Here is a 27,383-nt window from a genome sequence, read left to right on the forward strand (position 1 = left end):
GAGTATTCAGTTGTTGTCTACTGTCTTCTTTAACACCCCCCCCCCCCCCCCCGAGGAAGGCCACTTTGTTTTTCCATCTTTGAAGCATCAGAATGTATGCCACGCCTCCTGTAATCTGACAGGCTTGCCTACCGTGGGCATCACACCCTCTCCGAGCGCCGTGATGCACTGGGAGGAACCTGCGTAGGTCAGCGACTAGCCGGCTACCCAGCACCGCCATCCACCCCCCTGTCCTAACGTCTGCCTCGTCCTCACTGGTGACCCAGTTAGGGGGGCAGCTCACCCTCAACACAGGGCCTGAAGGCGTCTGAAGTTGGCTACCATGCACATGGGTGGCCATGTGATGGTCTTTATTGTTGTTTCAAACACAAATTCACCAGGGGAGCCAGGCACAAAGCTCTCCTCTTCTGAAGCTGGGACTCGGGGCATTATTACATTTTGTGTAGTTTTCACTGTTTTTACTTGTGAAGCTTGAGGTCGGGTCATTATTACACTTTGTGTAGTTTTCAGTGTTTTTACTTCTGAAGCTGGAGGTCGGGTCATTATTACACTTTGTGTAATTTTCACTGTTTTTACTTCTGAAGCTGGAGGTCGGGTCATTATTACACTTTGTGTAGTTTTCACTGTGTTTACTTCTGAAGCTGGAGGTCGAGTCATTATTACACTTTATGTAGTTTTCAGTGTTTTTACTTGTGAAGCTTGAGGTCGGGTCATTATTACACTTTGTGTAGTTTTCCCTGTTTTTACTTCTGAAGCTGGAGGTCGGGTCATTATTTCACTTTGTGTAGTTTTCACTGTTTTAACTTCTGAAGATGGGAATTGGGTCATTATTACACTTTGTGTAGTTTTCACTGTTTTTACTTGTGAAGCTTGAGGTCGGATCATTATTACACTTTATGTAGTTTTCACTGTTTTTACTTCTGAAGCTGAAAGTCGGGTCATTATTACACTTTGTGTAATTTTCACTGTTTTTACTTCTGAAGCTTGAGGTCAGGTCATTATTACACTTTGTGTAGTTTTCACTGTTTTTACTTCTGAAGCTGGAGGTCGGGTCATTATTACACTTTGTGTAGTTTTCAGTGTTTTTACTTCTGAAGCTGGAGGTCGGGTCATTATTACACTTTGTGTAATTTTCACTGTTTTTACTTGTGAAGCTGGAGGTCGGGTCATTATTACACTTTGTGTAGTTTTCACTGTTTTTAATTCTGAAGTTGGAGGTCAGGTCATTATTACACTTTGTGTAGTTTTCACTGTTTTTACTTCTGAAGCTGGAGGTCGGGTCATTATTACACTTTGTGTAGTTTTCACTGTTTTTACTTCTGAAGCTGGAAGTCGGGTCATTATTACACTTTGTGTAGTTTTCACTGTTTTTACTTGTGAAGCTTGAGGTCGGGTCATTATTACACTTTGTGTAGTTTTCACTGTTTTTACTTGTGAAGCTTGAGGTCGGGTCATTATTACACTTTGTGTAGTTTTCACTGTTTTTACTTCTGAAGCTGGAGGTCGGGTCATTATTACACTTTGTGTAGTTTTCACTGTTTTTACTTCTGAAGCTGGAGGTCGGGTCATTATTACACCTTGTGTAGTTTTCACTGTTTTTACTTCTGAAGCTGGAGGTCGGGTCATTAATACACTTTGTGTAGTTTTCACTGTGTTTACTTGTAGAGCTGGGAATCGGGTCATTATTACACTTTGTGTAATTTTCACTGTATTTACTTCTGAAGCTGGAGGTCGGGTCATTATTACACTTTGTGTAATTTTCACTGTATTTACTTCTGAAGCTGGAGGTCGGGTCATTATTACACTTTGTGTAGTTTTCAGTGTTTTTACTTCTGAAGCTGGAGGTCGGGTCATTATTACACTTTGTGTAGTTTTCACTGTTTTTACTTCTGAAGCTGGAGGTCGGGTCATTATTACACTTTGTGTAGTTTTCACTGTGTTTATTTGTGAAGCTTGAGGTCAGATCATTATTACACTTTGTGTAGTTTTCACTGTTTTTACTTGTGAAGCTGGGAATCGGGTCATTATTACACTTTGTGTAGTTTTCACTGTTTTTACTTCTGAAGCTGGAGGTCGGGTCATTATTACACTTTGTGTAGTTTTCACTGTTTTTACTTCTGAAGCTGGAGGTCGGGTCATTATTACACTTTGTGTAGTTTTCACTGTTTTTACTTCTGAAGCTAGAAGTCGGGTCATTATTACACTTTGTAGTTTTCACTGTTTTTACTTCTGAAGCTGGAGGTCGGGTCATTATTACACTTTGTGTAGTTTTCACTGTTGTTACTTCGACAGCAAGTGTAGTACAGATTACGCTGTTTATATATTGCTTTAAGGCATATCACCCAATGGCACAGGAGAGAGTTTGAGACTGCGGGGGGGAGGGGAACGTCCCCCCCACCAGTTCCTACACCCCTGATATCACCCCTTGGCTCCTTAATCTTCTTGAGAACGAGTCATGATATCACCAGCCAAAGGATCACAGGTTCGAGCATTAAGCCGGCTTGTCCTCACTGTGTACGACCACATACACATGCTTCAGGCACACTGGCTAACATTCCAGAAGCCGGTCACTCTGGCTCGCGTCTGTAACCATTTCAGACAAGGTTCATGCTACCAGCTCACCAATCAGATGAGAGCTTCTTCAACAGCATAATAATTAGGGTGCATTTACGATGCTCCTAATTGTGATAATTAGTCACAGGAGACCAGCCCCCCATCAGAGCAGGAGTGTCCCCAGTGTAGCTTAGTATGTCCTGGCATGTTTGCCTTTAGTATTTTTCATACTCAGACCCATCTGATTACTCTGTGCATACTCTCTGCAGGCTCCCCAGTCCCCACCGTCTAAGTGCCCACAATATCACAGCACATATAACTCAAAGCAAGGCACAGCAACAAACGTTTAAGTCTACATATAATTACATATTTTGATTAATGACAAAATTCTCAATTTATATACATAAATGAAAAAATCTTTAGAAATTTTGGTGTATACAATACAATCCATCGATTGCTTAGTGTATAGAGATTTCAAAATTTCATTTTCTGTAAGGTCACTATTGGTATAAACTATTAATTTGGCACATAAACAGTTATATTCATTAGCTTGCTACTGTCGAAATGATATGGTGCTTTTCGTTTGTTGACACGCTTTATAAACACTGGGTGACGGGAAAATTCGTTATGGCTTGGGAAAAGGTTTTTTAAAAGTCATTGCGTGATTTTCAGCGCAAATCCACGTCTACAGCTTCCTAAGAACATCGACTGCAGGAAGAAAGTAAAACTGAACTTTTTGAAGCTCGCATATCATTGATAGGAAAAAAATATTTAGGGCCTAATTAAAAACACATTGTGAGGGAAGCGTGGATTCATACATTTAAAATGGGAAACTGGGGCACCGTTACAGAAACGCTTTTAAAAAGCCGGCTTCCCCCTTTTTATGAAAACGGGGGCTTGTGGATGTTATTCCTGCTTATTTGTTTGTTTGTAATATACTTAAGAAGCTTGAAAATGCAAAGTAATGAGGACGTGAGTTGAGTGTGTATTTATTATTTTAAATCTAGCAGGAATGACTGCCTCTTCAAGTATTCAGTAGCCTATACAGTATAACCCTAATCCAGCTAAAGGTTATATATAGTCTAACATAAGGGCAGCTAGACCGAGAGTAGTGTCTTTCTTTTTATTTGCACAATCGACCGTAAAGCTTTTTGCCGTCCTGAAGTCTTAGGAGGCATCCGGCAAGACGCACGGGAAACAGCTAATGCCGAAGCGCAGCGCTTCTCTCGAGAAAACGTCACACAACCGAGCAAGACACCTGCTTTTAGCCTTAACCTCAAATGTCACTGCTGGCAGCATTGATGTAAAACCCCATAAACGTAGGCCTACTTATGTATAAAAATTCACGAAAGGATTCACGGAAAATAAACAATTTTCGAGCTGGAATCTTTGAGTACGGGGCGCATCTTCAGTCCCTTTGTCAGCGATGGCTGTCTGTAGTGAACAGAACTGTATATTTAGCAAGTATGACGTACTTAGTATGACGTGTGAGGTAAGCAAAGTTCAGGCAAACCCAGTGAGTGATTTGAATTAGTGCGTTTCCATCGAGAGTGATAAAAGGTATTTTTGTATGAGCATTAAAGCAATTATTCGGGTTAAAAGTTAAGCGGGTTAAGGTGCCCATAACAGTCAGTTAACCCGTCACGGTTTATTCCCTGGACCCAGTCCCGGTTATACTGGTAGGCCTATCTAGTTTCTGTAAAGTATTATCACATTAAGTTTGTTTTCCTTTTACTTGCTGTATCGAAGTTGGAAGCTAGATGCAAGCTGTGACGTTGTGTCACGCCGTTTCCGTTCCGTTCCGCTCCTCCTGAACCGAGGACCGCGGTGGTCTGATAGTTACACGCAGCGCAGGACACAGGCGGCCGCAAACTTCTGAGCAGCGCTGACTTTACAGCTAATTTCACTTTGCCTCTGACCGGGGCGACGGCGATGATACTCGCCTAGGGCGCCACATCGGCGAGGACCGGTACTGTCTGCACGGATAATTAAGGAGGGTGTTAAGATTGCACTGGCAATAGGTGGCATACAGTAAACGGCAACTTTCATTCACTTAGATTACCCCAAGTTAAAGAAAACATGCATCTACAAATCATTAAATAAGATTAGATTTAGCTTTTTTCACCGTTTTTTTTGTGTGTATGTAATGTCTACATTTTGTGAGAGAATTGGTAATTTATCTAAAGAAAAAGAACTTCCGTGGTACCGATATCTTTGCCCACATTGTATTATCGGCTTATAAAAACTTAATTGAATTTCGTATGCAGGTACAATATGATACAGATTTCCCATCGCCGTAACTTCTGAGAAGCACGCCGTTGAACGTTGTATAAAAGCAGAAAATGAGAGTTTAAAAAGCGCTTACTTGGTTGGAGACCAATTTTCATTTTCTCACAACAGGCATATTTGGTGGAAGTGACACATTATTTCTCCGTTTTGTTGTACAGTGGCCACCTAGTGCGCAACAATATCGTTGAACATATTTATGGGGAGTGTAGTTTCATGACGGGAAAATATACCTTTAATTTAGGTACATTTCATTCGCAAAAACCTACATTTACCACAATTCTGTTTAGTGTCTGGTGAAAGTCTTAAGACGCTGTCTAAAATGTAATCGCTGTTAAAATAAAGCAGCTGCCGCAATTCATTCATTCATTTATCTTTATTTATTCAATTATTAATCCATTTATTTATTTTCTATTTATTTTTTTTCATGTGCGCTGATGCTCGTGAAAACGAGTCATATGTTTGTTTCGTTTACGGCTGCTTGTTTCCATTCGTGTAGGTATATATATCTTACGATCATTAATATACACAGAAAATCGCAAAGGGTCGTATTAAATGCCCGTTAGAATCAGCTCGTTTGTCACATCTAAGTAAACTGTTAGAAAGCAAAATTGTGTGGTATGTGTTGATCATGATACTCATTACTTTAATTCATTATTCATTAAGGTAATATTTTCTTTAGATTTTTTACAGATATGAATAATTACATGTAGGTTAAAACTATTTAATGTCGAATTTGTTGGAGCTCTATACTGAAACACCATGAAACCCCATGCTCCGCGCGCCGCCGTAGCTAGACTCTCTCGGCGCATCTTGAAAATTCAGGCGTTAGATTTACGTAACATTCGGATTTTGCTGGAGAGAGAGTTCACGACCGTGACCGGCTTTGCGAATTCCCAAAAATGTTTGTTTTTTTCCCTATGTAATTTATTTATCACTGTTTTCGCTGACATTCCCTGTACATTGTAGAGAATGTAATGTCATTACATTAATCAACTTAATAAACAAAACAATCATTCAGCAAAAGGTCAGCTAATGCATTACGGCACTAACAAGCATCACTGGACGGATTGTTTATAGATGGCAAGAGGTTGCTGGAAGAGTTTTAACGCAAGTTCTAGGGTAGTCGAAATACTGTATTTTCACGCAAACATTTTGCGCTTATGAACTGGAGAAAACGGTACAAATTCCAAATGATGCATGTTTAAATTGCATTTATTGCAAAGTTTGCGTGAAATATGTAATAACGTTTAGGCTATCACGTTACCGATTAACTCTAAAAAGCGTAAAATATAACAACTGTTTGCTCAAAACGTAATAAGCGGCAGAACTATAGTTTGTTTGTACCACGAAGTTTTACATTTGCTTTAAAATTTACGCTATAGCAGTGTAAGGCGTGGATTTAACCAATAAAAAAATACTTTGCTCCTTTTGGTTTGGAACTAAAGATATTAGTAGCTAAAGCGCAAGAGTAAACTTTGAAATCAAAATTATGTCTTCAACCTTTTCTTACACTAACCTCTTGCATTGGCGTCTGTAAATTTCGGATCACCTTATGACGTCACAATGCATCTGCCAGCCAGAGAGAGATTCCGTAATTGTATATTGAGTAATAGTGTTGAGTTACAACGGATGAAGTCATTTATATCTGCAAATTTTATCTTTCCATGGTGTCAGTTTGAACAAACCAAAACCATCAAGTTCTGAATAAACAATCGAATACATACTTTAAATTATTTAAACACCATGTGAAAGTGTTATTTTATGTAGTGTTCAAATGCCTTTAATGGAAATATAATTAGTACCTTTAAACACCATAATATTATTTAAAAATGTATTTCCTGCATGTTATATTTGTTCGAAACAGGTAATGCCATTCTTATGCGGTAATAAATTAATTTATGAATAAATGGCGGTACGTGCATTTTCTGACTTTATACGCCACGTGCTTGTGTTAAGTAACTTACTACGGTATCCTTTCTTTTCTTGTTGTTGAACTGCAATGTGTCACACTTTTTGACTTAAACGTAGGCCTAAGCAAATGTGTAATATTTAGAGATTTGTACATCAGCGGTTATTAAGAAGTATAGTTTGGTTTTTCTTGTCGAGATTTTTAATCTCGATAAAGTAATTTCTACATTACGTTGACCTAAGATGACAAACACGATTTTCGTTAGTATTTAAATATGGAAATATATCTTAAGCCCCCCTCAGTTCTAATCTTAATTCTAGAATTACAAAGACTTAAATATGCACCTTTCAGATGATACATTCCTTTTTATAATGGAACGTCTACTGGTGCAAATGTTTATAAATCCGGTGTGACTTCATATTTTGAGGGGGTTGCTGTGTCCCGACAATGGCAAAGTAGTCGGTATTTTATGATTAGATTCAATCTAGATCGACGGTGTTTCGGACACTTTTCCAAATCGATAGTGAAAAACTAGCCACCTTTAGAATAATAAAATATGTTAGTTAGAATGTAAGAAGGGTTAAGCAGTAAAAAGCGTGCCCCTCCCCCGACCTTCAACACCTCTCCCTCTCTCAGTCCATCACACACGCGCACCCTGCTCCTCCATTCTTCTAAAGAGGGACTGATGTGGAAGTAGTTAACCGCTTCCGGTCTAACACTTCATCGGAAGGATTTGATTCCCAGAAATTCCGAGGGGAAGGTAAAGGGCAAACCTTGAACTTATTATCGGGTTAAAGCCAGAATTCATAGCAGTGACAAGGAACAGGCTTCACACTTTTTTTGTGAATGAATCCGTCGAAACCATCAGACAGGAAAGCACCCGAAAATCCTGGACTTTTAAACCCAGAGTTTACCGCCCTACACACACACTTTAATTAAATAAACAGTATGACTAACTAGCCACGGGGCAGCGTACCGCTGTAACTCCTTTAGAGTACTCCTTTAAAAGCGGGTCCGTCAGGTTTAGCCATGAAAGATCTTAAATACGTTTTTGTGCTGTAGCTGAACTTTTTCCTAGTTATGTACCAGCTCTTTTATTGCACACGTGTATTGAATTATATATTTGTCTGTCAAAACCTATCAGAGGATCCAAATGTCAGATTAATTACATGGTAATATTTTATATTTATAGTCTAATCCTTTAATACCACGTGGCAATTTTGTTTAAATATTACTCTTTTCAAATCCATTTGTATTAGCATTATAATCACTGGACGCTTTGATTTTGTGTTCAGACCAGAGAGGAACTAGCGACTCGGAGGGACTGTAAACCGGGAGCTGATTGTGAGTGAGTCGGGAGGAGTAGCGGGGTATGGATGCCTGCCATGGGCTGCCCGTCTCGCCGAAAAGAAATATCTGTAGAGAGATCGCAGCTTGATCACGACCTGGTAGCACTGTCACTGAGGGAGACTGTAACAGTACAGACAAAACACATGTGAATTCCCGGTGCTTAAGGACAAACTGCATTAAGCACTAATCAGCGCGACTGACTCCGAATAGATTGGGGAATGGAGATGAGAGCTGCCGTTCAAACTACAATTGTCTGATTGAGAAAAGAGGAGCGCAACACAACGACACGAAACGCAAGAAAAACAACAAAGTATATAAATAAGGGAGCCGTTTGATTCCGCCCTGAATTAGACCCTTCTTCGAAAAACAAGCCAAGGCTTAAGAGCTGTTCGCTGGGAGGCGAAATCAGGTAAGTTATCATTTATCCACAGGTGTTGAATTTTTTCTCTCTCCGTGGATGTATTTGAGTCGCAGGATTTAGCCTGGTGATTGATTTCCGCTTGGCCGCTCCTTGCCGTATCACTTTTCATACGCGCCAGCAGATACGATGCACATGGACCGCAATGTTTAATGTATAAGCCAACCATATTCCAAACATAGGATGCACGTGATAAATATGCATGTATTCAATTAAAAGTATTACAGAAGATTTTATTTGCATACTGTTTTAGAGGCTTATTATGCCTTTTTATGTAAGTCACGTGAATTAAGAAAAACACAGAAATGCAAGCGTATTGTACTAGAAATGTTGTTGTTGTTATTATTATCATTATAATTACTATTATAATAGTCTGTGCCGTTCTAATTCCTACTCCTTTTTAAAGTAGTGAGGTCAAATTTTCTTGTCATTAATGCGCAGCTGAAGTGCTGGATAATATCATGGAAATCGCTGGTCTAATATGAAGTTAATTTACATTTTATAGTTGATCTGCGGACTCACCCCGGGACTGGGGTCTTTTCCAATACAAAAGCATTGAGATCCTTTAACTCGTATAATCCGAGGCGCGGCTGGGGTCGCCTTTTATCATGTAGACTCCGCTGTGGGTTGTCTTCAGTTGGGTCCTCCGCCCGATTGGCTGTCCGGTCGACGCTAATTGTGCAAAGATCGTTTTTAGGTCTGATGTATTTTATGCCAGACAGACAATTGCCGCACCAGGACAAACCTGTCTTGTCTCATGTGACAATGGAAGACAGGACGACTATACCTTTAATTAGGGCATGCTTGAATATCCAACGGATGGTAGCGATACAAAGCGCACGTCAAGACTTATTAACTAGAATTAATACTCTATGCGAACGTGGCTTGCACAAGCTTTCGCACTTTCTCCCGCAGCCATACAAATATAAGTATTTACAGCCATATCTATAGGTTTTAATGTCCTTTCAGTTTTCAATAAGATCGCCCGTTGCGTGATGGAAGTGAATTTATTACATTAGAAGCGAAATTGTAAGTTCCCTTGAGCTTAGAAATTTACAGGGTTAAAGAGTATTTGTTTTTAACATAGCTTTCGCGAACAAAAATGTACGTCAGTGGGTTGTGGCCAGTATGAGCATTCAGTGTAATTTAAAAAGTAAAACACCAGGGCATACCTTAGAAGTGTTAAGAGATATATCTATTAGTAACTGTCGTTCATTTCTATGCGCACTATGTATACATGACCATTAAATCGATCTTCATGACATTGCTAAACTAAATGTATTATTGAATAAGAGACACTATAAGACAATGGAAAAGGATGGCACGCGTAGCTGAAACGTAAAAAAAAGAAAGTAATAATGATTTAAAAAAAAGAGAAGCGCCTGTTGGTCTTGGCACAACACGGAACTGGTGAAAGTGGTGATTTGTTATGAATTCTTCGGGTGTTGCTTTTTAGTGCGTGTATGTCTTAATGTCTTAATGTTTTACATGTAAGGGTATCCATTAATAATCTAACAGTTATTTTTGCTGGATATTGTACACCTATATGTTTCTGGCGGACCGTCCAATTACCCAGCTTGTCTTCGTCGGGTGGCGGGGCGGTGGGGGGGGTATGATGATGGGGGCGCCTTCTGATAGGCCCCTATAACCTATTAGATACAAAACCATATTGAAACTTTTTACAGGTGTCAGGAGTGGGATTCAAATCAGCCTCCTTCAAGTTACAAATGCGTTTCCTTAGCCACGCCAACACCTGCCCCCTTGGCGGCACAGGGTCGCAGCTGTGTGCTGCGTTTACCGGACGCCCCCTCACCTTCTTCGTGGCCTCATACAATGCCAGCGGTCACTGGCTTCATCTCAAAGAGGGCAACACTTGTAAATCACCTGTTACCCTCTCAGTTCTGCCACATATACTATCACCGACTAGTGAATTCAGGAGGAATTTTTATCCGTTTTGTTTCCATGCCATTCCTTGTATTTCTCGGAAATATATCACAAGACCTCAGCCTCTAGACAGCTTATAGATATAGACAAAATGCACTTCCACGTGATTCATTTCCAGAGTAATATGTAATGAATTCAATGTGCAAAGCACGCCGCTGTTAACGGAGGATACCTGATATAACGGACTAACGCAAAGCCCGCTTTCTGTTTAACACGCTTGTGCGTTAACTCGCCTTCTCTGTTTCTGTCATCAGCCAAAGCTTTCTGAAGCCCCTAACCGGCCGCAATGGCCGTATAACGGAGGGCCGTGCTGCTCTTTGTCATCCGTTTGGTTATTTAACGTCTGCCGAGTTGCGAACTGTACGCAAACTGTGGTAAAAGGCGTTATACAAAAAAAAATAATAATAATAAAAAAAACCACGTGGACACGGGAAAGCCGGCTCTTAATTCAATACAGTGCTCTTTCAACCTTTAGCATCTGTTGAAACTGGTTTGTCCATACTGTCACTTTCAGATGCTGGCACAAAATTCATGTCCTTCTGCTGTTTGATGCAAAAATATATTTTGTGTGCTACTGAGTGAGCAATCAGTGAGGCCATTACTTTTGTTGGTCATACAGTGAAATATTATTAGGCCTATTATTATCGGCAATAGCTGTAGTAGTATCGAGAGTGGTATATGGTCTATACACGTGTATATAATATTGTCTGTATTGTACTGCCATCTAGTAATAGTTAATTTTTTTGGGGGGCGGGGATTGTTCTTCTGTGAAATTAACCTTTAAGTAGAGTCATCTGAAAAACTGAAGACACCTTCAGTCCAAGAATACACTAAGTGACATCAATCAAGGAACTCAACAAGTGTTACAATATCGTGCCTCAGCTTGGAAAAGTTAACGATTGTTATGGCTTTAAAATCCGTATTTGCAATCAAAGCATTTCCAGCATCTTATGTAATGTCAGAATTAGTATTTTCTCCCGAGAGTAGATATGCGTGTCCGTTAAAGGAGGTAACGCGCATTAATTTTAGTTTTATATATCATCACAACTAAGCGTCCAGGGGGTTTAATCTATACAAATATATGTATATGTTGGGGATTGAGTGTCACGTTAAGGGATCAACGTGCCGGAAGGGGATTCGTTTAATTTGCGAGATTTACGCTTGCGTTTCAAATCGTCGTAACGTGGCGTATGTCTCATACGCCGGTATAAATCTCCCAAATCAGTATGATAAAACCATTACTGTCATCACAAAATATATTGTTTTCTTATACGAAAAGAAAAACGATGGCTTTTTCGTCATTGCTTCCATTGTCACTGTCATAAAATTAAATTAAATTATACAGAATGAATGTAGGCCCAGGTCGCGGCTAATTGTAAGAGGACCCAGAAAACCCCACATCAAATGAGATCAGAGAGGCAATTAAGGCCATTTTAAAGGTCTAATGAATAAGGTCGCATCCTGATGGACGCAATCTCCAGCACGTTACCCAAGCGACTTAACTGATCGGTCATCCGATTAAACATTACCTTTATGCACCATATTATGCTATTGTTACGATTAAGCAAAGATATACACATTGTCTGAACAGAAGTAGATCATGACGGAAGCTCAAAATGATCAGCTATCATATATATCTAGCACGAGATATGTCGCGCCAGTCTTTTAATGTTACATTTTCTAAAATCTAGTAAATTTGTTGTCAGCGTCTTGATCCTGTGCTTACTCCTTATGCCATTAATGACATCAACTTTAAATTACAATTCATGTTAATATGGCATGCACAAATTAGGCTGCAGGCCTTTGTATGAGTTCATCTGCCTGCAAAGTTTGCAGGCCAGTTTCAGAGGGGGCATTTATTCCTGCAAAGAGGAATTTGCAAAAGCAGCGAAGGATAATCTAAGTCTATATTCTTGCAATGTTCGAATAAACACAGTTCCATATCTTGATAAAACAATTTGTATGCTAATAATATACCCATGGGAATCTACGGTAATCGCACTATCGTACTTTATTGGTAAAGGTCTAAATATATCTTACACTCCTTTTCGAAGCCTGTAGTTCCATGAAATCTGGCGTTTTGTGAAATATAAACAATAGCTTTTAAGATCAATTAAGCCGTTGGCTTTTGCACGTCGTTCATTTTTTCTTAAAATATTTAAAGTTGATAATTAGCGCAAAGGAACGATTTCTTAGAATAGCAAAAAACTAATACCAAAATGTAGAATCAGCCAGAATTTTAATCAGCTGCCTCTAGTACTATATTCCCCTCACGTTACACTTTAAAAATAACACGTCGTCGGATACTGAAATTACAGGCTATAAGCAGTCTAAACACCCAATTATATAAACCGTTTAATGTAAACGTAAAAAAGGAATAATTTCGACAAAATGTTCCTTTCTATTACCCAATAATGAAACAAAAGTGCTGTGTTTCTTAACAAAACAGGTAAATCGGCCTGAGAGAATTGATTCTCGCTCTTGAAGTAAGTGGATTTAATTAAAGATTTTGTTATTGTTTAAAACTCACTTAAGTCGTATGGTTTCGACAGAGACACGGTTTAATCTAACAGGAGGCAATACGCTGAATATTTATGTGCTGAAAGAAAGCTTTTCGGTTTTGATGAAACTGTTTAATTATGTGATGTCAATCGGTTGTTTATGAAGACTCGGCGACCTTAGAGAATAGTACACGCCTGGAGCGTATAAGCATACATGATTTAGTTGGGTCTGCGTAGCTTTGTTGAAGTTGTTTTACACGACTCTACAATGCACTTCTAAAAAGCGCTTTCACGAACGTCTCAATTGCTTCGCTTGTACTTTCGCGGACTGGGGGGGGGGGGGGGCGGCGTATGAACTGAAGTGGAGATTAGACAGCGAACAGTGATAGATCGCCGAAAACAAAATGTTAAAATACAACATGATGCAAGCTGAAATGCCGTGAGATTTATAGTATTCAAATACTATTCGACAAATCGGCTTGTTGTTCGCTGTACTCGTAATTCCCACAATTCTCCAAACACAGTACTCAAAGGTCTAATATGAGACCCTATTTATTGATTTTTGTTTGTTTAGATTAAATTTTCATTACATTCACAGCTCAATCGCAATGAATCACCCCAGAAGTTAAACAAGTCATTTTAAAAATAAAAAAAATGCGTTTGCCGTTTTTACTATAGGCCTATATACTGTTTATACCATGTATACAGTTACACACTAATACTTCGTGCAATCAGCAGAAATTCATTTCGCCAAACACATAAAGATATGCATAACAATAGATAAATGAATTAAACCAGTAAATCGTATGAATAGCAGGCCTATAGCCCACCTTTACCAAGATGCAGTGTCCAGCAACTGTATATTTACAAAATAAATCATTTCAATTGCATTTTCATTAGTTAAAATTCTACTGCATGCATGGGCGTAGAATCATATATGCACCGGAGTTGTACTACACAGATTTAAACATTTTCCCCGAACTAACATCGTCCCCACAATAATAATGCAAGAGGAAAATTTTCTATGCGCATGTAGTTTAATTAAGAAATAAACATGGTGGGGGAAAAGTGTGTAATGTTACGCTCAATAGGTGTTAATTACACGGATTAATCTCCAGGTATTCTCAGTACTGCTGGTGTCGGTGCCGCAGCTACAAGGACCTGAATCCCCGGGCACAGAAGGCCTTGTGTTCTTTTGTTGGAGTTCAGTCACGGGTGTTGAGTCGGCGCTGGTTCTGAATTGTCTGACGGATCTGCCTGTGTGGTAGGAAACAGATGGTTGCAGAGACGGTGACGTTCCTCAGAGGTGGATAAGGTAACGGAAGATCTCTGATTTGTTCACCTGTCACGTCTGCTTTGAAGATCGAATAGTCTCATCGGCTTTTTTTTTGTTAACAAAGACCTCGCAGTTTACTGCGAATAAAAATACACTCGTTTAAACTTTAAACACAAATGTTTGTATATGCTTGCGCAGTTTCTTTTTAAATCTCATTAAATGTTACTTGTTTATAATATTTGACTTGATAATTTTTTGGGTTCTTCAGAGCTGATTTATGTTATATAAAAAACGATGTTCTGATAACACATTTATAAATGTTTCATAAATTAAATGTAGGAAAATTGTAATTGGGATGGTGATTTTTTTTTATCGGATCAGGAAATACTTAAAACAACAAATTCGAAAATATTTGCTCTACCAACAGCGACACCTTTTTCTGCGCGTTTAGTGCATCTATCAATATTCAGTGTAATCCTTGCAGTGAGGTACACCTTAAAAATTAAGGAACAAAGCTTCCTTGAATCAGTGTTTCTTAGCTAGATCTTCTTAGCCTTGACTAAACTGCCATGAGATTAGCTGAATTGCACATATTAGCCTACTCGAGACGCAATTTTCCGGTCCTCCTCGCAACCAGCGACTTAACCCCGCAGCCCTCCAAAACATCTGAACACCGCCTCCAGGTCCTTCGCAGTGGCGGAAAAGTACAATTGGCGTCTCCCCGCGTCTCTCACCGCGTTTCTTTGGCGCATCTCAGGGTAACAGCACGTACACAGACAAGAAGCTGAACATTATTATAGCGGAAAGGCAACACAGACGTGCAACACAAGCAACAACAGCATGCTATTCGTAAAAAGCAGAAGTAATAATAATAATCATTATCATCATCACTGGCGAAATTGGTGGCAATCCAATTCAATACTCTGGGCATACTTAAAAATTACTTTCGTTCAAATAAAAAGAAATTAAAATAAGAAAACCCACGGATGCTGATCAACCAACGAGAGAGAATGGGATGGAAGTCCAACTCCCGATGTACCCCCTCGGCCCGTCGATATATTAAGATTTGGGTGACGTTAAGCGGCCAATGAGCGTGCAGGAGGGGGCGTGACGCGCTCTTCCCCGTAGAAAAGGCGCGGAGTGTAGCTTAGGTCGGGAGACAGTGGAATAGGAATAAAGGCTGGCAGCTTTCTGCTGGAGTCTTACCGGGGATTATACAAACTCAATGTATAGACAACTCCTCCTCCTCAATTACTCATCCACAGAACTGCTGGCACGGGAGAGAGGGGGAAAAACTTCCTCAGAAAACAGCTCCTTTAAGCATTGCGAGCCTGCAACCAACATCTGATAGCGATTTCATCTTCTATCAATCGTCACTATATTTTTTCTTTAGTGTCATTAGTGGTACACACTTGCAGGAGCATCGCCAGAACTGCATCTGCAGTCTGCGTTTTGGTGTTTTTGCGTTTCTTCCTGACATTGGCAGTAAAGAAGTGACAGGAACAAGGAGATACACTCACCAACTACACGCCGCTACTGCTCTCGCCCTTTCCTCCTGTTGTTATGGGGATATTTTTGACGGTACAGGCCGTCAGCGGTGTATTTTCCCAGATATAGATACAATATCTGCGAGCTACTTGCTTCAACACTTCTTTCTAAATAACCAGAAAGAAAACAGAAAATATCGCTTCAACGAATTTCTTGCAGAATGTACTAGCTGCTGAATACCGAAGACACTGGAAGAGAACGCGGTAACAGACTTCTGCAGCTGCCACTGAATCTCCAATTCCTGGTATGTTTTATTGGTCTTCTTAGGAATTCTTGCGCATATAATTGTATGTATTCCTTGCCGTTAACGAGGACAGTTGAAACGCATGTTCTGTGCACAGAAAGTAAAAGTTTCACATTTTCGAAATTATACAAGGATATATAGAGCGTCAGTTCCTATAAGGTATTGCACGAGAATTTCCTATTCTAATTTCGCAGGCAAATGATAGAATCTGTTGGAAAGCGAGAGTCTCCATTTTACATGATCTATTTTTGTCATTTTTTCCCGGCGTGGATTTTTTAAGTTGCTTCAGCAAGAGAGAACAGTTGACTTGCCAATGCACGGACTGGGTCTGCGTCTTATGGAAGTTTTGGGTTGCAGATCTGAAGAAGGCGCTTGCAGCTTCCTCCCGTCTGCCGCTGCGATGCTTTTCCACGGCCTCCCTGGAGGCGAGATGCACGGCGTTATAGACGAGATGGACCGGAGAGGAAAGAACGATTCAGCGGGCATCAGCTCGGCCATAGATATGGGGGAAACCGAAACGGTAGGCGACACCTTCTCGTGCCCGCTGCAGATTTGCACCGCGGCCAACCTCCTCTCAGAAAATGGCTACGAGAAGTCAGCGCTGGACCCCGTTAGACATGCAGCTTTAGCATTTCGGCTGCACAGCTAATTCCTTAAATTTATACCACATTAAATAATGTTGTTCATGAAAATTGGGAATTTCACATTACGCAATAATATAGTATTACACAGTATTCTCGTTGGTTAAAAAAGTTAAAACATAGGTCTGTACCTAAATTAAAATTTTAGGAAATTGATAATGACTGCGGTGCTCGATAATGCAAATTAATATGCATATTATTTAACGGGTTTTTACAAGCTCGTCTACATTGCGTTTACGTCAACAGAAAAATAAGCAAGCTTATAAATGTCACGGAGGGCCAGTCACTGATTTTTGTTTCATCTGCAAAATTAGATAAATGTAGTACAGAGTATGCGAAAATCACTGAAAACTACAGTGTTCCAATTAATGATGTCGTAGGATATATTTCTTCAGTGCCACAATAAAACAATTATTTTGTGCCTTTTTGAGTTACGGAAATGGGCAAATAAGTGAATTACGTAGGTATTAAATATAACGGTGATCGTCTCCTTGCGTAGTTTTGTGCGTTATGTTTTAATTAGCTTGCTCAATATATGCAAATAAAATGAACATGAATTGCTTGTATTAGTTTTTGTAAAAGTTAAGATTTAAAATAAAATAATAAATTAGAACAAACCTTATTAACAGTCAACTAAATTAACAGTCAATTGTTATTTTGACGTCAGGATCAATTGAAATTCCGTCTGAGTTTCACCTTTAATTCTCTTTTTCTAAGTGGACTGGCTTACTTTTTGTCTGACTCAACTCTCCGGTTTCGTTTATGGCCTGTTCACTAATTCGACAGTTGACTAATTCGGGATGTTTGACTAATTTCCGCTGAGAAGCGTATTTATTTATTGTTTTAGTGTTGAATCGGTCAAACATAGTAATGACGTTTTTGCACATTTTTGGGTGAAGTTGCGTTTTGTACGATATTTTCAGTTTGCTTCAAGATATATAGGAGCCGTGCTTTATTCAGTCCGCTTTCTTCGTAAGTTTTGTGCGTGACTGTGCCATGATTTGTTTTCCCTTCACTCGTTACCATCGTAGCCTACTTTCCGCCCCCGGGAGTTACGAGACATTTCATTTACCTCACAGGCGACCCTCCCTCGAGATGCAAACAAATCGATAACCACCTATTTGTAATTAAGGTCTGATTTTTGCATCTTACCAATTCCATATGATGATCGGTAGGATAATAATTTGAAAAACATTTTACATATTTTACAAAAACAAAACAATTGTCCTTACTTACTTACTTTAACACACATTATAATAAATGGATTATTATAATAAATTGATATTTTTTATATCTAATTTATTTTCTGCCCCTCGCCTGTGTTAAACTAATACGAAAATATAAAACCAACTCTGGTACGTGATTATTTAAGTAAGAAAGGCTGGGGAGCGGTGTCATGAATCATCGGCATACATTTCCCTGCGTCATTAAAGCATTCTAACCATCAGCGCGTGCATATTTTGAAATGCACAGTTGCACCGGTGCTCAGTGAGCGTCGCTTTGTTCCCACGCAGAACATGCCCTCCATGAGCAATGATCGAGTGGCCCTGTGTGCGGGCTGTGGGGGAAAGATCTCGGACCGCTACTATCTGCTGGCCGTGGACAAGCAGTGGCACATGCGCTGCCTGAAGTGCTGCGAGTGTAAACTCAACCTGGAGTCGGAGCTCACCTGCTTCAGCAAAGACGGCAGCATTTACTGCAAGGAGGATTATTACAGGTAACGCTCAAAGGCTCACGGCTGCTGAGAAGGGTGGCGAACGAAGCAGCGGTGATTTTGGCCCACGATAAAATTAATTGTTGTGCTGCCTCACACTGTCGTTTTCTCGAAAAAAACATAATTAAGATAATAATAATAGTGATAATAATAGCGATAATAATAGCGATAATAATAGTGATAATAATAGTGATAATAATAACAACAACAATTATTATTGTTATTACTATTATTCTTATGAAATATTATGAAATGTTTTATTAAGGTATGACGTATTCATCGGTACATTTTCGTGTACGGACATTTAAATCACAAATCACCCAGCATGGAATGAATTCGACATTTTCTTTTTGTTTCATAAAACGCAGTAACAAATAGCCTAGACGGTCATCCCCCCCCCCCAATTATGCGTTGTTTACAATAAATAAGTGCAATTTTCGTTCGAAGACAATGATAAATTCTGCTACCTTGTTTATGACACTTATTTCGCTAGTGAGGCATTATTTTAGCTTACAGTTCAAACTTTAAGAAGTTTTTTTCAAGCTTCCTAAAATGTACTATTGTGATTAAATTTCAGGATACTGGGTCCTCAAAATTACTGTTAAAACACCATTTAACCTATCGAAATTATTGCAGATTTAATAATGCCAAATGAAATTATTATATTATATGTTTTTTTTTTCGTGTGCGACTTATTCGTTTTACCGCCCGCTGACACGGCTCCCTTCGACAGGAGATTCTCGGTGCAGAGGTGTGCCAGGTGCCATCTTGGGATTTCGGCCTCGGAGATGGTAATGAGAGCGAGGGATTTGGTCTACCACTTGAACTGCTTCACCTGCACGACCTGTAACAAGATGCTGACGACCGGGGACCACTTCGGCATGAAGGACAGCTTGGTGTACTGCCGGCTACACTTCGAATCGCTCATACAGGGGGAATATCAAGCGCATTTCAATCACACGGATGTAGCTTCGAAAAGCGGAGGACTGGGAACAGCCAACTCACTGGGACTGTCGTACTATAACGGCGTGGGCACTGTGCAGAAGGGGCGACCGAGGAAACGAAAAAGTCCCGGACCAGGAGCGGATTTGGCGGCTTACAATGCAGGTAGGTGTATTTTGTTCGTATCTGTCACTCATTCCGCTGCAAACCGTTAGAAGTGTAAAGAGGACCCTTACGTGTCATTAGAGGAAGAAGGAACCACCTGTGTCACCGGCAAATCAGCATCCACACCGGGGATGGCGACCAGCGGTATAAAAGTGCTACCTATTTCAATAGCCCAGTAAATAGCGTGAAGAAACAGCATTCAAGCGGTTCAAACAATCGCGAGTCCCCGGCCGCATTAACATATAATGAGTAGGATGGCGCTTCCTCATTGTTCACGGGAGTAAAATGAGACACAGTTTTGATGGAGTCTGAAGTCATGCAATTAAAGGGGTAACGTTAGCCAGTGATTTTGGTAAGCACACTATTATCTAATTCTGTGGACGGTTTATGAGGCACACCCCAAAACAGCACCTCAATTTTGACTGACGAAGTGTTTTGTTTGTGGGACTGTGACACACTGTTAATAATACTAATTAAAATGCCAATTAAAGCTATGAAACGAAAGTATTATTAATAGACAGCAATACACTGCAATTACATGATTACAATCGTGTGTTTTTAAACGCCATATAATAAAACAAATGAATGCAATAATATATTCATTAAGGGCGCGTTAAGGGCACATGCATTGTTACTATAAGTACCTAATTCACTTTAAAAGTCGACCTCCGACTTTCAGTCGGGTAATATTCGATCCCTGACATATCAGCATATTTAATGAGGGGGAGGGGTGACGCTTTGGCTGTTGAGATCTATCATCGAAAAACGTTACTTTCAACGGAGGAAACGTGTTTGTTACAATGTTTTATTATAGGCTGATACGGTATAAGGAATTATTTCACTTTATATCATTTTCCAGCACGCGTGGAGCAGATTTTCATCTGATTTTAGTAAATCACTGGGGCGCGTGCCCATTAAAGCTTACTCGCAGTATCCACATGTGGTTATGTCGAACATTTCAGCTGGAATGAGGCAGCTCTGCACAGACTTTTATAGATCTGCCTGTATCTGCGTGAGACACTGAGTGGCCCGCAAAGACTAACGGAACCACAGCGTGTTCGCCTTGAGACACAAGCGCGGAACATCTGATTCCTTCTGTGTTCATTTTCAGCTGCTCAGATTTGTGTAACAAAAAACTTTTATAAGCATATCAACCCTGTTATTCGTAATAAATATAAGGCATAATTGCAAAGTACCCTAATTTAGGTCCGTAAATCTATACTTGATATAACTTTTACATGAGTTTGGGTACGCACGTCTTAACGCAGTCGTTAATTTTATGAATGTTTCAACATAATAGTTGCATTTAATATCTGTATTGCCGAATTTAACCGTCGTTTTTTTTTTTTTTTAAAAAAAAAAGCTTTTCTGCTTAAATTGCTGGGTGTTTTAATTTTAATTTTCACACAGAATTGTATTCTTCATTTGATTTTTTATTATGTATGCTAATGTTCGTTCTATTGAAGTACGTAAGAACACGCTGTAATTAATACAAACACTCGTTTTAATAAATACATATACTTTTAGAAATACGTTATAATGTTAGCCGTTGTTGCTTTCTAATATTCGATAATATAGGTTCTTATGATAACAGTTTTGTTTTATGAAATTACAGAATAGAAGCGGGTAACATCAGCCTGCTGGAATTAAGAACTGGCATTATTATTATTATTATTATTATTATTATTATTATTAGCTTCGTTGGCCTTGATGCTTATAATAAATAGCAGTAATTAATGATGAGTAATGCGGTGTTACACTGAGTTCACGCATTTCTTTATTTGCCGTTTATTGGTTTAGCCCTCAGAAGCTTTGTTAGCGAAGGCAGAAGTCACTCACTGGCTGTTTCCAGCACGCCGGTGCCCCTCTTTCCATTGGTTGTCCTAAACTGCGCGTGGCCCCTCCCCAGCTCACTGGGCCCCAGTGTGTGCTGAGGGGCGAACTGGAGAGTTTTAGACGGCTATAGAGACTGACAAGTGGAAAATGGCTTAGATGGAAGCCGGAACTTCAAAAAGATTTTAAAAAGAGTGAGTGAGTGAGAGAGTGAGAGAGAACTCATGTGATCTAAAATTTCTCCCCCCGCAGTCGCTTGTATAATTGTAGTTTGATGGGTTTTAGGTCAGTAAATCAATGTCTGAAATCTTGTTGAACAGACGCACCTGTAAGAAGTCCTGAATATATCTGGCCCGTACACGACTTTTAAAAAGCCTCCCACGGTTCCGCGCAGTCTATTCCGTCCTTTCACTTATGGCCAGATGCGCGGCGTCGCCGCTGCCTTCGATGCTTTGTCGTCTCAGGAAAGGATCTTAAGAAATTAAGTTACAATTAGCCGACAAGTTGGATTAAAAGACGCCACAACGACAATTGCAGTGACGACAGGCCTGCTGCTGGTGGCGGTGATGATATTCCGTACGACGAAGAAAATTGAATAATATTGGATTAGTTTTAAGTCAATGTTTATTTTTTAAATTATTTTGCACTATATATAATCATATTATATAGGCCAGCAATAATATAATAATAATGTTATAGTATAATACGCCTATGCTATATAATATAATGCACTGCACATTATTTTCATGCACTTATATATAGTTTTCGTTTGCGTAATGATTTAAGATAATCTGATTTAATCCAATCATAAGTGTGCGACAGGAAAGCACGTCATATCATATCGCCATAAAACTACCACCGGCTCCCTTCTATCAAGTGCACTGTATCGCGGCTTCAAGTAGCGCATTGTTTCCTTCATCTCAATTCCATTAACGAACCCTCCAGTGCCATTAAAGGCAATTTGAATAATACAGGCGGAATTAGTTAGAGCATCTGCTAGCTCACGAGCCACTCGCGACTAGTTAAAAAAAAGTGCAAGTCCCTGCCGCATCGAAAATATTTACGCCGCCTTAAAATTAGCGAGTATGAAATTAAACAGACAAATAGAAGCAAAACAACACAAACAAAATGAAGTACGTTAGGTACTCCACTATTTAAAAATATGTTTGACTTTTTTAATGACTTTCTGATCTCTAAATTTAACAACAATTGCCTCGCACAAAATATCGAGATATTTTAATAGTAAGCCAATATCCATCTATCCCACCAACCAGGAAGCCATTAAATGCATTACAGAGATTCTCCAGTAATAAATGTTTGGACGTAACTGAAGGAGCTTAAACCTTTGTATTTTAAGATGGAGCAGTATATAATTTATTGAGCAACGTTTGATTATTTCCTAAAAGTGAATCTTTTTTTGTAATATATTTCCTCCTTCACACCTGAATTTAACTTTTTTCTCTATGGCCAGAGTGTGTAGGATACGTTTACTATAATGGCGGTTTAGTGTAGTTTATTAAGTAAATAGTGAAGCGGTTTGCGGGCGGTGGTGATGATCTCCTTCGGGATACAGGGAAGGTTCAGGTGTGGCGCCTGTGGTCCACAGTTTATTCGTGTTTGGTGCTTAGCGCTCAATCAAGAATTTACCAAAGCCGTAATTACGACAGGTAACACTGACTTCGTCCCGGATCTGGGCTTTTTGTTCCACATTTCTAGGCAATTTCACCATCCCGTGTTTAATCATACGACTGAGACTGATTTGGGAGAAAATTAACCTTTTCTACTTGTGGTTAGGGACTGTGTCTCGAATGCATTTTCCTCCACTACATTTAAATATGGAATTATATCATAAATTATGGTACAAAATAAAATATTCGTTAATCAAATTGATTGTTTAAATATTTTCAGCAGATTTGGGAGTACCGTGAGTACGAATGGCTCCGTAAATTGTACTGGAAATAATAATGTAATTTTAAGGAGGTCAGTGACCACTTAACCATGTGTAGAATGTATTACAATTTGCAATTATATGTGATCGTTCACTTAGCATTTGTTATATATTATTGTGTTTTTGTGGTCGCTATTGTTATTTGAGTAAAAGTTGTAAAGCGCAATGGATAACATTAAGCATGCGTTGGAACTCTGCTGCCCTCTTGAGGGGGTATAATGGATAGACGCGTCTCGACAGCAACAGCGTCGAAATTTGTACGCGAAAATATATTTTCTTTTATTTACTAGATCTTTGGAAAGTTCAATGACAGATATGACCATTGTGCGTGGTATAATCTGTAAATTAGCACACGTCCGATGAGCATATTCAATTATGATTTCGCACATAAGGATGTGTTGCGTGGCATCTCAATAACAGGGAAATTAGTCTGTATACGCATAATTTGTCAATAGAAAGAAAAACTCCAACATAGACATGAAGTGAAATAACATTTTGTAAAATGCACGTATTTTTAAATGCAGCGTTGCTAAAGGTATCTTTGTCAAAAAAGTGTGACTTGTGTTGACCATGGCACTCCTGTAGCAACATTGGCCTAATATTGTTTGTAATTGTTTACAACTGTAAACAATCTCAACTGCGTTGAGAAAATTGCAGGGTAATTACTGAAGAGTGTTGCTTTGTGAATTGTGAATCAATAATATTTTTCTTTTTCACAGAAAATATTTCTGAACTGTTACACATCCAGCAACACTTAAATCCCTGCCAAGAAACTGTTCGGCGGGAAAAAATGTTTCAGTGCGTCTTGTGGTACCATCTCTTTTCGTAACCAAACATCCCTGTAATTCAGGCGAAACATATTTGTTTCCGTTTATCCGCTAATTATTTCAGCTCCTCCAAGTCCCCAAAGTTCCGTTTTTTCAGAACAAATAAGTAATTTAACAGGAAAGCATAAAACGAAAAAACACCGACATATACATAAATTTACGCAAACACAGTCTTAATTATATGTACAGCATTACAATACATAAAATATATCATAGTTTTAAATATTTGCACAATAGCATTAGTGACTTGTTTATTCCTTGAAGTTTCATTTTTGTGAGTTAACTTTGTCGCACTATTCGTCACGACGGTGGATCGTTTTTTCTTTTAACACTGGCCCGCTGTCGCAGGTGTCCAGGTAAAAGCAGCCGCTCACCCCAGACCATCTGCCGCCTCATCGCAGCCCATCCGCCGTGTGCAGCCCACTCGGGCTTGGAGTAAAAGATCCCTGAAACTGGTTTCTACATGGCAAAGCCGGCGAGGGGGGATGGGGAGACATCCGCTAATTACCAAATGTATGCCCGTCCGACAGACAGACAGACGGTGCGCTCCCGCTCCGCTCCGCTCCGGAAAGCGGCCCCAGTGGGCAGCGTGGGCCGATCTCCTCGGCTTATTACACCAGCCGATATGCGCATCCTGCGAGCGGCACCTGGCTGACGTGTCATGCAGATTTTAGGCAGGGCCTTGATTTCCAGGTTTATTTCAGTCCTCGGGACAGCCGCAGTGCGATAATCTGTCCTTAACTGACATTTATATAACCCTCAACCTCCTAAACACATCACATCGCGGAACACTTCATACTTTATAAATACTGTTTTATCACTTTCTATCCGTTAAAGTGTCTTTGCAGTTCTTTCAGGCACAAGTAAAATTATTTCAGGAGTTTTCACAATTTATTTATTTATTCCAAAGCTACATTTCGATTGAAAACGAAGCAGAGAGTGACAGGGGAAAACGACGTTCTAGTCTGAGTCAGAGCACTCCGAGCTGAACCGTGACAAACCGCGCCGTGCCGAGTGAGGGCGGCTGTCGGCGTGTCTAACAGGTCAGGTGCCGCAACAAAGAAGATCCTCTTCTGAAGAATGACACACAAGAGAGAAAAGTTAATATCTAAATAGTAACATTTAATTGGCAACAGTAGTTGTTCCCTATAGTATAAAACGTCAACGTTTTTCTTGGCTACAAACATAAATGTTAAATATTAGATAATCATTTAAATATTATCATTAATTAGTAATCAGTTGATCTCTCTGATTACGTGATGGCCTCAATGTTTAACACAACACCCAAGATGTCATATGCTGAAGTCACACATATGTACACAGGACAGCCGATATTCAGTCCCCACCATGTAATGTATATAACACACACACACACACACACACACACACACACGCACACACACACACACACACACACTCTTGTTTGTAATTATATCTTTGGGGGGACTCTCCATTCATCTCTATGGAGAAAACTCATAACATGACAACCCTAACCCCCACCCAGCCCTACCCCTAATCATAAGTAACCAAACAAAATACGAGACTTTTGCAATTTTTACTTTTTTGACTGCATTCACAGATTTTTGTGGGGACCTGAAAAATGGTCCCCATAACGTCAAAATAACAGGGTTTTAATCGCATTGTGGAGAACGTTTGGTCCCCACAATGTAATATAAACCGAATCCACACACAGACACAGACAGACACAGACACACAGACACAGACACACACACACGCACCAGCCGCACGCTCGGGCCCCGTCTACGCCTGCATATCTGACCTCTCCGCCAGCTGGCTGTGTTTCCGTCACGCGCCGAGCCCCCGCCCGGCATTCCTCGCCACCACAGTCACACAGGGCTCAGCTCTTGGTCCTTTGAGGGCCACTGGCCACTTTGGTAAAACGCGATGCTTGAGTAAACACTGCTGTGCAACTAATAAATAACAATAACGAAAAATAAACATTAACGTAAAAGGAGGTGAGAGCCCAAATGAACGCCCTGTCTTTCTGTGTGGTCCCTCAGCCCTGAGCTGCAATGAAAACGACGGGGACCTGCTGGACCGGGACTCCCAGTACAGCTCCAGCCAGAAGACCAAACGCATGAGGACGTCCTTCAAGCACCACCAGCTGCGCACCATGAAGTCCTACTTTGCCATCAACCACAACCCCGACGCCAAGGACCTGAAACAGCTGGCGCAGAAGACGGGCCTGACCAAGCGCGTGCTGCAGGTGAGAGCCACGCCCCCCAGGCTCACCACCCAATCCCTGCCAACTGTCCTCCCCATCGCCCCTCCCACTCCCCCACCGGGAGAAGGTGCGGAGATGACATGAACTGAGTTCAAATAAAAATGAGAAGAGAAGTGAGACGAAAGAGCAGGTAGCGGCATCATTGGGGCAGCAGCCGCCGAGAGCAGGGCAGCTCATGGGGAAAGTGGTGCACGGCGTGCTCAGTGGTGCGAGAGAGCAGCAGCACATTCCGCAAGGAGAGGGAGGAGTGAGGGAAGAGAAGGAGGCCCGTGAACCGAAATCCGGAGGAGTGGGGAAAAAGCCCTCAGCCCTAATTAACAGAACAGGGAACAAAGAAGTCGTTTTGCTTTGATGAACTCCAGTAGCCTGTGACCCCCCCCTCCCAGCCCCCATCCCCCTCCCGCCCCCGTGCACATGTCCTGAGCCGTGCTCTCTCCTGATTGGTCCCCACAGGTCTGGTTCCAGAACGCCCGTGCAAAATTCCGGAGGAACCTTCTTCGGCAGGAAAGCTCGGGGGTGGACAAGGTGTCGGACGGGTCGGCCCTGCAGGGGGGCACCCCGTCGGGACCCGCCTCAGAGATCTCCAATGCCTCCATGAGTCCCTCCAGCACCCCCACCACCCTGACGGATCTCACCAACCCCACCATGCCCACCGTCACCCCCGTGCTGACCGCCGGGCCCCTGGACGTGCACGAGTGCCGCAGTCCCTCACAGACCACCCTCACCAGCCTCTTCTGATGCCACAGCCCGCCCCCCCACACCCCCCCACCCCTCCACATGAGGCACTGAAATGGGGGGGCGGCGGGGGGGGGGCAAGTGACATAGGGGCCTTACTGAGCTGCTGTCGTGTGCTTCACATCCTGCTTTATCTCCCAGAGAGCTACAGGAAACTGGCCTCCCGTTCTGTCACTCCTCTCTGTTTGCTTTGGCCAAGTTTACAGCCTGGAGTTCGGAAAACGTTCAGTGGGGACAGGGGGGCATCGACACGAGGGAGGACACCATTGAGGAAAGGAGAGCACGTGACACGCGTGATGCA

The 27,383-nt window shown here is 40.8% G+C and overlaps 1 protein-coding gene across 2 annotated transcripts; it reads left to right on the forward strand.

Annotated features, from left to right (window-relative positions):
* Positions 1-8,429: 8,429 nt before the first annotated feature.
* lhx2b (LIM homeobox 2b) lies at positions 8,430-27,085 on the forward strand. Of its 2 annotated transcripts, XM_048988894.1 has the most exons (7): positions 8,430-8,510; positions 15,948-16,032; positions 16,390-16,552; positions 18,188-18,390; positions 19,121-19,494; positions 26,124-26,329; positions 26,801-27,085. In XM_048988894.1, the coding sequence occupies exons 3-7, from the start codon at positions 16,433-16,435 to the stop codon at positions 27,083-27,085; spliced, it is 1,188 nt and encodes a 395-aa protein (XP_048844851.1). In that variant the 5' UTR covers positions 8,430-8,510; positions 15,948-16,032; positions 16,390-16,432. The 2 variants fall into 2 exon arrangements, with proteins under 2 accessions (XP_048844851.1, XP_048844842.1); XM_048988885.1 differs by lacking the exons at positions 8,430-8,510; positions 15,948-16,032 and having other exon boundaries at positions 16,079-16,552.
* Positions 27,086-27,383: the final 298 nt, after the last annotated feature.

Source organism: Brienomyrus brachyistius, chromosome 2, assembly GCF_023856365.1.
Source record: "Brienomyrus brachyistius isolate T26 chromosome 2, BBRACH_0.4, whole genome shotgun sequence".
In the NCBI taxonomy this organism is placed as follows: Eukaryota; Metazoa; Chordata; class Actinopteri; order Osteoglossiformes; family Mormyridae; genus Brienomyrus; species Brienomyrus brachyistius.